The 12,693-nt window shown below is 42.3% G+C and overlaps 1 protein-coding gene across 1 annotated transcript; it reads left to right on the top strand.

The window, feature by feature from the left end:
- The first annotated feature begins 1,620 nt into the window (after positions 1 to 1,620).
- On the top strand, positions 1,621 to 12,011 carry nfil3-4 (nuclear factor, interleukin 3 regulated, member 4). Its single transcript, XM_024003595.2, has 2 exons — positions 1,621 to 4,064; positions 10,706 to 12,011. Exon 2 carries the CDS (start codon positions 10,813 to 10,815, stop codon positions 11,650 to 11,652), a length of 840 nt encoding a protein of 279 aa, XP_023859363.1. The 5' UTR covers positions 1,621 to 4,064; positions 10,706 to 10,812; the 3' UTR covers positions 11,653 to 12,011.
- The last annotated feature ends 682 nt before the right edge of the window (positions 12,012 to 12,693 follow it).

Genomic DNA, 12,693 nt, shown 5'->3' on the forward strand with positions numbered 1-12,693 from the left:
TAGAACATTGGTGGCCACCCTTTGCCTTGATGACAGCTTTGCACACTCTTGGCATTCTCTCAACCAGCTTCACCTGGAATGCTTTTCCAACAGTCTTGAAGGAGTTCCCATATATGCTGAGCACTTGTTGGCTGCTTTTCCTTCCCTCTGCGGTCCAACTCATCCCAAACCATCTCAATTGGGTTAAGGTCGGGTGATTGTGGAGGCCAGGTCATCTGATGCAGCACTCCATCACTCTCCTTCTTGGTCAAATAGCCCTTACACAGCCTGGAGGTGTGTTGGGTCATTGTCCTGTTGAAAAACAAAATGATAGTCCCACTAAGCGCAAACCAGATGGGATGGCGTATCGCTGCAGAATGCTGTGGTAGCCATGCTGGTTAAGTGTGCCTTGAATTCTAAATAAATCACTGACAGTGTCACCAGCAAAGCACCCCCACACCATCACACCTCTTCCTCCATGCTTCACGGTGGGAACCACACATGCAGAGAACATCCATTCACCTACTCTGTGTCTCACAAAGACACGGTGGTTGGAACCCGTAATCTCAAATTTGGACCCATCAGACCGAAGGACAGATTTCCACCGGTCTAATGTCCATTGCTCGTGTTTCTTGGCCTAAGCAAGTCTCTTCTTATTATTGGTGTCCTTTAGTAGTGGATTTGAAGCAGTTCAACCATGAAGGCCTGATTCACAGTCTCCTCTGAACAGTTGATGTTTAAATGTCTGTTTCTTGAACTCTGTGAAGCATTTATTTGGGCTGCAATTTCTGAGGCTGGTAACTCTAATGAACTAATCCTCTGTAGCAGAGGTAACTCTGGGTCTTTCTTCCTGTGGCGGTCCTCATGAGAGCCAGTTTCATCATAGCGCCTGATGGTTTTTGTGACTGTTGTGACTGCACTTGAAGAAACGTTCAAAGTTCTTGAATATTTCCAGATTGACTGACCTTCATGTCTTAAAGTAATGATGGACTGTCGTTTCTCTTTACTTATTTGCGCTGTTCTTGCCATAATATGGACTTGCTATTTAACCAAATAAGGCAATCTTCTGTACACCACCACTACCTTGTCACAACACAACTGATTAGCTCATACGCATCAAGAAGGAAAGAAATTCCACAAATTAACTTTTAACAAGGCACACCTGTTAATTGAAATGCATTCCAGGTGACTACCTCATGAAGCTGGTTGAGAGAATGCTAAGAGTGTGCAAAGCTGTCATTAAGGCAAAGGGTGGCTACTTTGAAGAATCTCAAATATAAAATATATTATGATTTATTTAACACTTTTTTGGTTACTACATGATTCCATATATGTTATTTCATAGTTTTGATGTCTTCACTATTATTCTACAATGTAGAAAATAGTAAAAATATAGAAAAACCCTTGAATGATTAGATTTGTCCAAACTTTTGACTGGCAGGCTAATTCAATGCATTTTTATGGAAAAGCGGGCGTTTTACCAATTCACATGCTGATATGTCTTAGAATGGCTGGCTGGTTGCTGGCTGGCTGCAACCTGGTCTCAGAGCATTTCGTATTTTTCTGTAGGTAAATCCCAGACACTCCATTTAGTATATGTTACGTTTCATATGGTATGTATTCATTTGTGGATGCCAATCACAGACTATTACAATTCGTATTATATGTTACGAATATGCAAAACATACAATATGTTACGAATTTGCAAAACTTATAGTATGTTACGAATTCTAGCTAGGTGGCCAAGTGGTTAACGTTAGCTAGCTGGCCAACGCTAGCTAGGCTAGGGGTTAGGGTTAATTTTAGGAGTTAGGTTAAAGGGTTAAGGTAACCTTTCCCCTAACCTTAACCCTTTTCCTAAAGCACGTTTAACACCTTGAAGTATGGCGATTCACAGTATACCCTTCAGTAGCTTTAACTGCACATCTAAGATGCTGCCACCGATGTTCTCAACAGTAGTAAGAAAAGCACTAGGCTTATGATTAATTTTCACTCTTTTGCACATAGACCTCTCACCATTATAAACTGTGCACCTACAGATGTTTCAGTACAGACTTGCCAAGATAATAGCAAGTGATTCTAGAACACCAAATTCCTACAGTAGCCCACTTCTAAGTGTACAGTAGCCTACTCATTGTCAAATAACAAAATACAATACTTCTATATGAGTTATTTATACCAGCCATATGTGAACTCTATTTCATGTGGGTGAGGAGAGCTCACGAGAGGAGAGCTCACGAGAGGAGAGTGTAATTGCCATGCTGCTTTGGGGTGTGAAACCAATGGTGCTGAATGGTGACAGCATGGACACGTCTGTTAACACCAGACTCTTTTGAGCACGTCTAATTTTTGACTGAGGCCCTTCACACTCATGTGAGAACATCACTCATTCAATATGAGATATGGTTTACCCATCATCACCTCCTGCCTGCTGCTATGGCAGTAAATAGCTGAATATATAACTATAACTACAATTAAAACCAAACTAAAGCCATTTAGTGCACAGTAACTACAAAACGAGTATAGCAACAGTTATAGTAACAAAACAACTACTTGTAATAGTAAGAAAACGAGATGACATTGGAGAACTAATTGGGTAACTAATGAACCCTTGAAGCATGGTCGTCACTCAACGGAAAGAATATTCAGAGTTGACCAGATGTCTCCATAGGTCCCGTAATGGTTGATTTCCACTGGCCACATTCTACGGGCTGGTTTCCCAGAACCTAGATTAAACATATTGCTACTCTAAAAAGCATGCCAATTGGATATTCTTCATTGAAAGTGCTTTCTAGTACAGGACTAGGCTTGGCCTGAATCAGGAAAACGCACTATTCTTCATGCGTAAACCCTTACTAGGCATCCAGCAGAAGGCACTGCAGTATAGCATTGTACTGCACAACACATTATAATCTATGGCAATCCATGGAATAATGTCTACCTGCAGACTGCAGTTACTACAAGGAACGCCCAGCATGAAACGCCTATTAGCATTGCCTCACTACATGCCACGCCCACTGTCATTGAGGCTGCTTGTAACAGTAGGCCTGCCTGCGGCCAGCGGATAGACCCTTCTCAAAAAAATACAAGACTTGTTTCTACGATAAGCCACTAGATGGAGTACTGTACAACATGACATGCTTGGTCAATAAAGTATTGTTTGTCAAAATCTTCCAAATCATACAGGTTAACCCCCCTAAAAAATGTATGTCAAATTGCAAGAAGTAATTATGAATTAGTTGTTAACAAACTAGAAAGATCATGACAGTTGTGAACAAATGGAGCCTAACTGTTGACGCTGGATAATCAAAACGTTCGCTGACACAATAGGACTACGCTATTTTACCATTGCACTGGAATTTCCCAATCTTAGCAGGATTATTCTTGAACTCAGATTTACAACATAATCCTTTATAACAAAGCTATACAAAGTTTTCCACAGGATCCCACTTCCAGTGTTTACCCCAGTAGACAAAGAAATGTCACCCCTAGTATGACAAAGGACAGACATTTTATTGAAAGTTGTTGTAAAACTTGTGGTCATATGAGGGATTTTTTTGCATCTTTAAGTAAATTGCCTTATCACAACAAAGAATACAGAGTGATAGGTAAGGGGCTAGAAAGAGAGAAAAAGGAAGGACCTGGTAAGCCAGGTATCAGATCTAATGGCTGACACTTCCAGCCTCCCTCTGCTCAAACACATCTCCCAGACGATGAAAATAAGTAAGCCACGACTACCACATTGAGGGGGACTGAGGAGGATACAGACACACAGAACAGAAGTGGTGGGCTAGGCTAGGTGGAGTGGGGGTAGACAGACAAACAGGCAGACAGACAGATATAATATGCTAAGAAAGAGAAAAAAGGTTAAGTGTGAGGTCACACATTGTGGTGGTCTGTGACAAAGCCTCTTTACCGTAGGTGAACTTCAGGTGAGATACAGGGGAAGGATGAGTATACAGTTCTGTAAGTTACCGTCTGCTGCTCACAGAGACACAATGGGCGGGCGGTGGAACATTGACTGAGGTCATTGTCACATTGTGTCAGTGGTGGACTTACTGGAATATAGTTGCCAGCAGCAGAAGGTAAGGTCCTGTGTTCATTTTCACTCACCTCTGTGGTGGACAGACAATGTCTAAATTAAAGTTCCCTATACATATGACATATAGAGCGACAGAGAGTAAGGTAAATGGGTACGATATGTGATTTTTCTTACCCATGCACTGGCAGTCCACAGCTTGACTTACCGCTGTCACTCTCAAGCCTCAACTTGGAGCAGTAATCAGAGAATAATACTTTCAAAACTGAAACGTTTGTCTTAACTTACAGTATTCTGGTTTTCAGACTTGTTGGAGGTGTTATAATACCAAGTCTATTTTAGACGTGGTATCTCAGATCTGGGTATATTTTAAATGAGGTGACTTCCCTATTAAAAAAAGATAACACATTTGATAAAACTTTGATACTGGATATGATCTAGTTCTTGAAACAAATTAACAACTTTCTTTAACTTATTTAGAATACTTTTGTGCAACATACAAAAAGCAATAGAATAATGCTATTTTGGGCATTTGTGTTGCATAAGTGAGAAATGTGAAACGTTCYTCAGCCTGTGTAGGACATGTAAGACCTTTCCAAGTTTACATAGTAAAAGTGATTATAGCAATAACAAAATGTTTTTAAGTGACCATTTACTGTTCTAAATAAGAGGGGGAAAAGGTATAATTGAAAAAAGAGACAGATATCAGCAGATAATATTATCTTCAAGTAAACATTTATTTTGGTATTTTATTCCCTGTAGAAAACAGTACAAACTTTGCAGATTTACAAAGGCGTAGTTAGTCTGGCTCTACATGTAGATGGTAGAACAACCAGAGAATGAATAATGGAGCTTTTTGCTGTTCTTCTTCTGTCGACTAGCAAATTAAAAAGCGTCAATAAAAGTGTTAGTAAAGTACTTTTACAAAAAACAGTGTTAATAAAAAAGTACTTTTCCTATAGACTCTAGACACATACAATGCAAGAAAGATGCTACAGTACATCCCTAACTAATTTGATATGTTATATTTCAAGGAATGTACATGTTAACTGAAAAGGCATGCTTGTGGTGAAGGCAATATTCTCTGGAGAATTTAAGAGGTACTGGACATCCATTGTTTGTTATTGCCGCCATGACAGATTGCTGAAAACATTAACAGTAAAAGTCAGGAGGTTAACCAATGGTTTCCTATTAGGTACCAGGGAGAGAGACTCAAGTACTTCACAAAGCAAGGAAGGAAACAACAACAGACCAACTGGTGCTGTGACTTATGCTGTAAAAACAGATAGGTGTCAAAAGAAGAAGTTTAAAAGTTCCTTACTAAAAAGCAGTGTCTATAATTAGCGTGTCAATAAGCAGCAGGTGCAGTAACTCACGCAGTGAGGGACTCGTCTCTGGAGAGGACTGTTCAGGAAGCTGAGCAACACTCTGCTGCAGTCCTCTGTTGTCCTACTCCCTACACAGTAGCACTGCTCTCCACTTGCTAGGCCTCAGCCCTTGACCCCTGACAAATGTCCTCCAACTCACCGTTGGGGCAAGTTTTAGGCCACTCTGCCATCACGACACAGCTCTGCTCTACCTCCAGCAACTTTAGCAACCAGCAACTCTAGCACCTGGCTATAAACATGCACCACCCCATGAAATACTTTAGCAATGTCAATGAGGTTTAAAATGGTTTGGGTATGATTGTACACTCCATAAGCAGATTGTTTGCTTCTAGTTATGAATTGATGAAGAAGAGGCATAAATAATTATGGTTTGCAATTTTTCTAGCTTGTTGTACAACAATGTAAAGAGAAGGCACAACAGCATGGGAACTTGAAAACAAAGGAGAGCTGCACGCAAAAATGTAATGTCCAACGTTTCGACAGCCAAGCTGTCTTCATCAGGGTATAAGCATGGGAAACCTTGAGAAGTTTGCCCACAAGCCGTGGACAGAGGTCCATCTACAGTATATTTAGTGCAGGGGATTGGGCAGACAGTGCATTTTCAACCTCAAGGTGCATGTACTCTCCACCACAAGGCAGAGCTTTACTCTCTGTCTCTCACCTCAGTCTTTGGGTACATTTTGATGCCCTTCGCTCTGACTGCCACTTCAAAGACTAAGTATAGCAGCAAAGCACAACAGAGTTGGTCTACTGTAAACTTGAAGAAGAAATAATATTTTTATCACAAAGCTGTATTTTCTGGGATTCTTGTACTTGCAACATGTTCCTTTTCAATATTGTTAGTAATCATAATATTGCATTTTTGCTTCAGGCTATGCCAAGATCTACATAATGAATCTGTCATGCCCTGGCCATAGAGAGGCTTTTATTCTCTATTTTGGTTAGGCCAGGGTGTGACTAGGGTGAGCATTCTAGTTTCTTTATTTCTATGTTTTCTATTTCTTTGTGTTTGGCCGGGTGTGGTTCTCAATCAGAGGCAGCTGTCTATCGTTGTCTATGATTGAGAACCATACTTAGGTAGCCTTTTTTTCCACCTGTCTTTGTGGGAAGTTAACTTTGTTTGATGGCACATAGCCTTAAGCTTCACGGTTTGTTTTGGTATTGTTTATTGTTTTGTTGGCGACATCTACTATTAAAAGTATGTACGCTCACCACGCTGCACCTTGGTCCTCTTCTTACAACAGCCGTGACAGAATCTAATAGAAGGATAGGACAGACTTCTCGCAAAGTATTAATAAAAAAGAGAACTTGCAGGACATTTCACGATAAGTCGAGGTAACATTATAAGAAGCTATAATAGCTATGTTATGTGGCAAAAAGGAAAACACGAAGCAGACTCAACTCTTCAAAAACCTGCTTTAGGTAAAATATTGTGTGCTATAGCTTGGAAAATGAAAACGTGACTCTGAATGACAACATAAGGCTGTTTGTTTATTTCCAATATTACAACGGTTATTCTCAAGAAATGTAGTGCGCTTCATGTTTTATTTGCTTACCATGATACTTCTGAATATCATGACACTGGCAACCCCTCTGACGCATAGAAATGAACAAGTCATTGTTATTTTGACCTTTGGGGAATTTTGTAAAACACACAGATGTAGTTTTTTGCTTTGAAATACAGACCAAATATCAAAAGTGCACAGAGAGAGCCATGTTGTCATCAAACACAGGATATCTTACACATCTAGATAATGATACCTGTGTGATAGCATCTGTAATCATTCTCATTTCATTAGTTATCTTCAGATGATGTACCTGCCAGTATAATTACACCAGTATAGGATGGACACACTGTATTATGCACAATTGTGATTGTGATCAGACTTTGATAAAACATATGAGTAAGTAGTGTCACCCAAGTGCACAGTCATTTCTGGGATGTTTAAAGCATTGGAAATCCTCCCTGATCTTTGTGGTTGAATCTGTGTTTTAAATGCACTGCTCGATTGAGGGACCTTAACGATAATTGTATATGTGGGGTACAGAGATGAGGTAGACATTCAAAAATCATGTTAAACACTATTATTGCACACAGAGRGAGTCCATTCAACTTATTATGTGACTTGTTAAGCAAATTTTTACTCCGGAACTTATTTTGGCTTGCCATAGCAAAGGACTTGAATACGTATTGACTCAAAACTTTTCAGCTTTTCATTATTAATTAAATTGTAACAACTTCTAAAAACATAATTCCTCTTTGACATTATGGGGTATTGTGTGTAGGCCAGTGACAGTTTTAAATTCAGGCTGTAACACCAGGCTGTAACACAATGACATTTAGAAAAAGTCTAGGTGTGTGTATACTTTCTGAAGGCACTGTATGTGTGCGTTGGAGTGTCAGTGTAGTATATGTGTGTAAAGTCCAGTGAGTGTGCATACAGCCAACGCAAGAGAGTTAGTGCAAAAAGAAGGGGATCAATGTAAATAGTCCGGGTAGCCATTTGATTAACTGTTCAGCAGTCGTAAGGCTTGCGGGTAGAAGCTGTTCAGGATCCCTTTGGTCCCAGACTTGGAGTCTTTGATGATTTTTAGGGTCCTGACACTAACTTGTATAGAGGTCCTGGATGGCAGGAAGCTTGGCCCCAGTGATGTACTGGGCCATACACACTACCCTCTGTAGTGCCTTGCAGTCGGATGCCAAGCAGTTGTCATACCAAGCGGTGATGCAGCCAGCCAGGATGCTCTCAATGGTGCAGCTGGAGAACCTTTTGAGGATCTGAGAGGCCATGCTAAATCTTTTCAGCCTCCTGAGGGGACTCTGTTGGTGTGTTTGGACCATGATAGGTCCTCAGTGCTGTGGACACCGAGGAACTCTCGACCCGATCCACTACAGCCCTGTCGATGTGAATGTGGGCGTGCTCGCCATCTGTTTCCTGTGGTCTACGATCAGCTCCTTTGTCTTGCTGACGTTGAGGGAGCGGTTGTTGTACTGGCACCACCATGTCAGGTCTTTGACTTCCTCCCTGTAGGCTGTCTCATTGTCGTCGGTGATCAGGCCTACCACCGTCGTGTTGTCGGCAAACTTAATGAAGGTGTTGGAGTGGTGGGTGAATAGGGAGTACTGGAAGGGACTAAACATGCACCCCTGAGGGGCCCCCGTGTTGAGGGTTAGCGTGGTGGATGTGTTGTTGCCTACCCTCACTACCTGTGGAGCCCGTCAGGAAATCCATGATAGAGTTGCAGAGGAAGGTGTTTAATCCCAGCGTCCTCAAATCAAATGAAATGTTATTTGTCACATGCGCCGAACACAACTGCCATAGACTTTACAGGGTCCTTAGCTTGGAGGGCACTATGGTGTTGAATGCTGAGCTGCAGTGAATGAACAGCATTCTCACATACTGTAGGTGTTCTTTTTGTCGTGTGGGAAAGGGCAGTGAGGAGTGCAACAGAGAATGCGTCATCTGCGGATCTGTAGTGCAAATCTCTAGTGTATTTTTGTCTATGTCACACATGCACTTATCTCAATTGCAACACACCACTACAGGACCTTAGCTTGTCCCTGCATACCCTGTCTATAACTACTTCAGCCTATAGAGCTACATTCATCTGGTCACCTTCGGAGGATTCTAGTAGTTATTATGTTGCTCTGGTGGTTATGATGCTGGCATCACGGGGCTGACAGCTGGTACAGAATGGTCTCAGCTCTCTCTGCTGTAGGGAAACATGGTGGCCAAACAACATCAATCAGCAGCCAACATTGAAATCCAAACCAATCAATCAAACTATTGAGTTGCATACACTGACATTCAGACAGATCAGAGTTCACATTGGGACATGGTGCTCTTATTAATAAGCCTGTAACGGTTCAGGAGTGGCTTCACACTGGCTAAACAGATGAACATGAATAATAGCTTGATAACATGTAACTGTAGGAATTCTGTTTCAGATGTTCCCAGATTGATTAAGAATATCTCAGTCTGATCTTTCTGCATATGTGTGTGAGAGAGTGCATCTGTGTATTCACTTCACACACTACACACACAGGCCGCGTAGTCTCATAGCTGTGGTTAAGCAAATCTAACATAGCTTTGTTCCTCCTGCACAGCTTCCCACCAAACGCACCCACTCACCCACCCACTCACCCTCCCCTGCAATCCCCTGCAACAGATGAGCAGGGCTCCATTGTAGTGCTTTTTCATTTTAGGGTTTCTATGTTCCTGTTTGTACGTATTGTCCTCTAGCTAGGGCACATGTAGTCTCACTCCTAACTGACCCCCCCCTCATCTGCATGTAAGGGGCGAGGGCCAGAAAATGAAAGGGAGGTAGAAGATATGGAGCAAGCGGTGGGCACATTGCAGACAATCAGTAGCTGGGGGTGGACAAGTGAGTGCACCATCAGAAAAACATGAGTGTGTGTGTATGTGAGAGAGAGAAAAAAAGAGAGAGAAAGCGAGAGAGCAGCATTGTGAAAGCAAAACCTTGTTTCTAAAACGAGCCTGCTCTGCACCGAGCAGATTGAGTGTGTTTGTCACTCTCAATCACTTGACTTGTCCGCTCTATCAGCCAACATTATTCATGCCACGAATCAGTATGTCACAAATGACATGTAGCTCATATCTTAACTTTGCAAATCATTAAAAGTTCACAAAAATAGCTATTTTCTCAACTATGTGTATTCAGTGTCTAAGCTAGGAGAAGAATATGAGTTGATTAGTCAAGTTGAAAGAAGAGGCAGGTACAGAGAAGTTCCTGTGTCAAATCTAGAAATTGTTTGTGTGAATGACATAAGAGCTGGTAGAGCAGAGACCAGCCACGTAATACCTTATCATACTAACTGTCCAACATTTTAACTTGAAGGTCATGCATACTACCTCATGTCCATCTTACATACTATATTAATCACCAATTCAATTTTCTTGCACACTCCGGAAGTCTTTCAGACATAAAGATTATTTTAGTCACACTAGAGGGTCTGGTTACACCTCAGACAACTCCTCCTCTCTGCCTTTCCATCCTTTACACCACTGTTTTATTCAGCTTGTCTAGACGTGGAGGTGTCTGGTCTCAAAGACAGACTGAGGGCTGGGCAGTGGGCTGACAGTGGGATAGGAGTGGGCTTTGTGGCTCTATAACAGCATTTCATTCAAAGCTGTCAACGGTCAAACACAGAAATCAATAAATGTTCTGATCTGTGACCCAGGCACTTAGACATACTGTATAGCAGAAATTTGGAAATGTATAGCCTATACATACGATTTGACAAATACTTTACTAATAATTAACTTGCCCTTCACAGGTGACATCCTAGAAAACCAACCTGAAAGAAGTGCATGAGAAGTTACTTATCTTCCTTTTACCTGCCCAACAAAGAAACAGCCATCCTACTTTCTATACTGAGACCAGATGGAACCCATGTCGCTATCTCCAAATGGGAGCATCGAGGAAATGGAGGACGGTCACATAGCCTACCTAGAGTGGGAGCTGGCACCCAAGGGCCTGCGGCGCAAGAGAGAGTTTATCCCAAATGAGAAGAAGGACGCCACCTACTGGGAGAAGCGTCGCAAGAACAACGAGGCGGCCAAGCGGTCGCGGGAGAAGAGGAGGGTGAACGATTATGTGCTGGAGAGCCGCCTGGTGGCCATGAGTGAAGAGAACGCCCGGTTGAACACAGAACTGCTGGCCCTCAAACTCCACTTTGGCCTGGTGAGCACTGCGGCCTACGCTGCCCACCAGAACAGCCTGCTACGGCTCCGCCATGCGAACACCTACAGCCCCCAGTCTCCGCCACCCAGCATCTCAACCCAGTCCTTGGACAGAGATGTCTACTGGGGCAGCAGGCCCAGCTACAGAGACCCCTCCACCCTGCCCACTTACCACCACCGACCCTCCGTCCTGACTGGGCAACCTTCCCCTGCCCTAATCCATCCACAAGCTCTACCAACCAGAAGGGGATATCCATACATCTTAGACATGCCCAGTGTCCTCCACCCTGCAAACTCATCTTCCCTTCTCCTGCCCCCGCTTCTCCCCCCTGCCCTATCGTCCTGGCCGGGAGTTCCCCTGCTGAGGCCCACCCCTAAGAGAAGGTGTTCAGATGAGGAGGGGGAACAGCAGGTCCCAGCAGCCTCCTCCAGTGCTGCATTACCGCACAAGCTGAGGCTGAAGACCCCCAGAGCTTCTACTGTCCTTAGGGATGTCAGAGATAGGGCCTCCCCCCCACTCCCGCTTTATGTATCTGACTGACCACACTGCACAGGAGCACAGAGCAGACCAACCACACCGCTGTAACAATGACACCAAAGTTACAGCAAAGACGTTATGTACAACTTAAAACAGACATTTGTTAGATTTCTTTGTTTGTTTTTGCTTCTCTGCCATGCTTCTTTAGTGTCCAAGTTAACTGGATAAAATCCATTATAGCATACTTTACTGTAAATCCTGCTTAATTAGCCGGACTTGGGGATTAAGTGTTTTATAGAACTGAGAGACTCCAGTTCACTTACAGTATGTATGTAAAACTCAATATGGGCAGCCAATATAATAATAACTTTTTGGAATGGATGGAATTTATCTTTTCAAATTAATAAATTCCTCTTATTGTTCACTCTTTACTGATTAGCACACAAACAGTGTGTGTGTGTGTGTGTGTGTGTGTGTGTGTGTGTGCTGCAATGTGTAGGCTACCGCGTGGGTAATGTTTATGTTATGTTGGCTGCCTGGTAGAGCAAGCACTGAGGTCTTGAAGATGAGATGAGGGGGAAATACCAGACATGACATGAAAGGAGATGAATTTCAACATAACTAGTGACATATTCTGTGTATAATATTAGGTGTGAGAACTTAGTGGTTAGTTACTTGTACCTGTTATAACCACCACAATTGCACTTAACGGAATGGGGTATCTATGGTGCAAATTACGAACAGTGACGAGCAGTCACGGACCAATTTATTTGTCTCGGGACAACTTATTTGTATTTTAAGACCGTCGAAATCAACCTTATAAATCTTCTTATGTAGTTGTTTTTGTCCCAATGCATTTTCAGTCAAAAGCTCCCTTAAGCAACAGATGAGAACACATTTCCAATCAATGTGGCCTAACCTTATTTAAATACAACCACTGTGTACAGAGATGGGGTAGTCATTTAAAAATCATGTTCAACACTATTATTGCAAATAGTGTGCATTTCAGTAGCTGCATCTTCATAGCTCACCTGTTTTTGTATTGACATGAACTCTGAGTCACTGACTGACTTGTTTAATCTTCACCTTTGTGAAATGACAAAG

This window comes from Salvelinus sp. IW2-2015, linkage group LG16 (assembly GCF_002910315.2).
Source record: "Salvelinus sp. IW2-2015 linkage group LG16, ASM291031v2, whole genome shotgun sequence".
In the NCBI taxonomy this organism is placed as follows: Eukaryota; Metazoa; Chordata; class Actinopteri; order Salmoniformes; family Salmonidae; genus Salvelinus; species Salvelinus sp. IW2-2015.

Bases quoted from the DNA above. Each gene is read 5' to 3' on its own strand.
- nfil3-4 (XM_024003595.2), top strand. From the start codon at position 10,813: ATGGAACCCATGTCGCTATCTCCAAATGGGAGCATCGAGGAAATGGAG.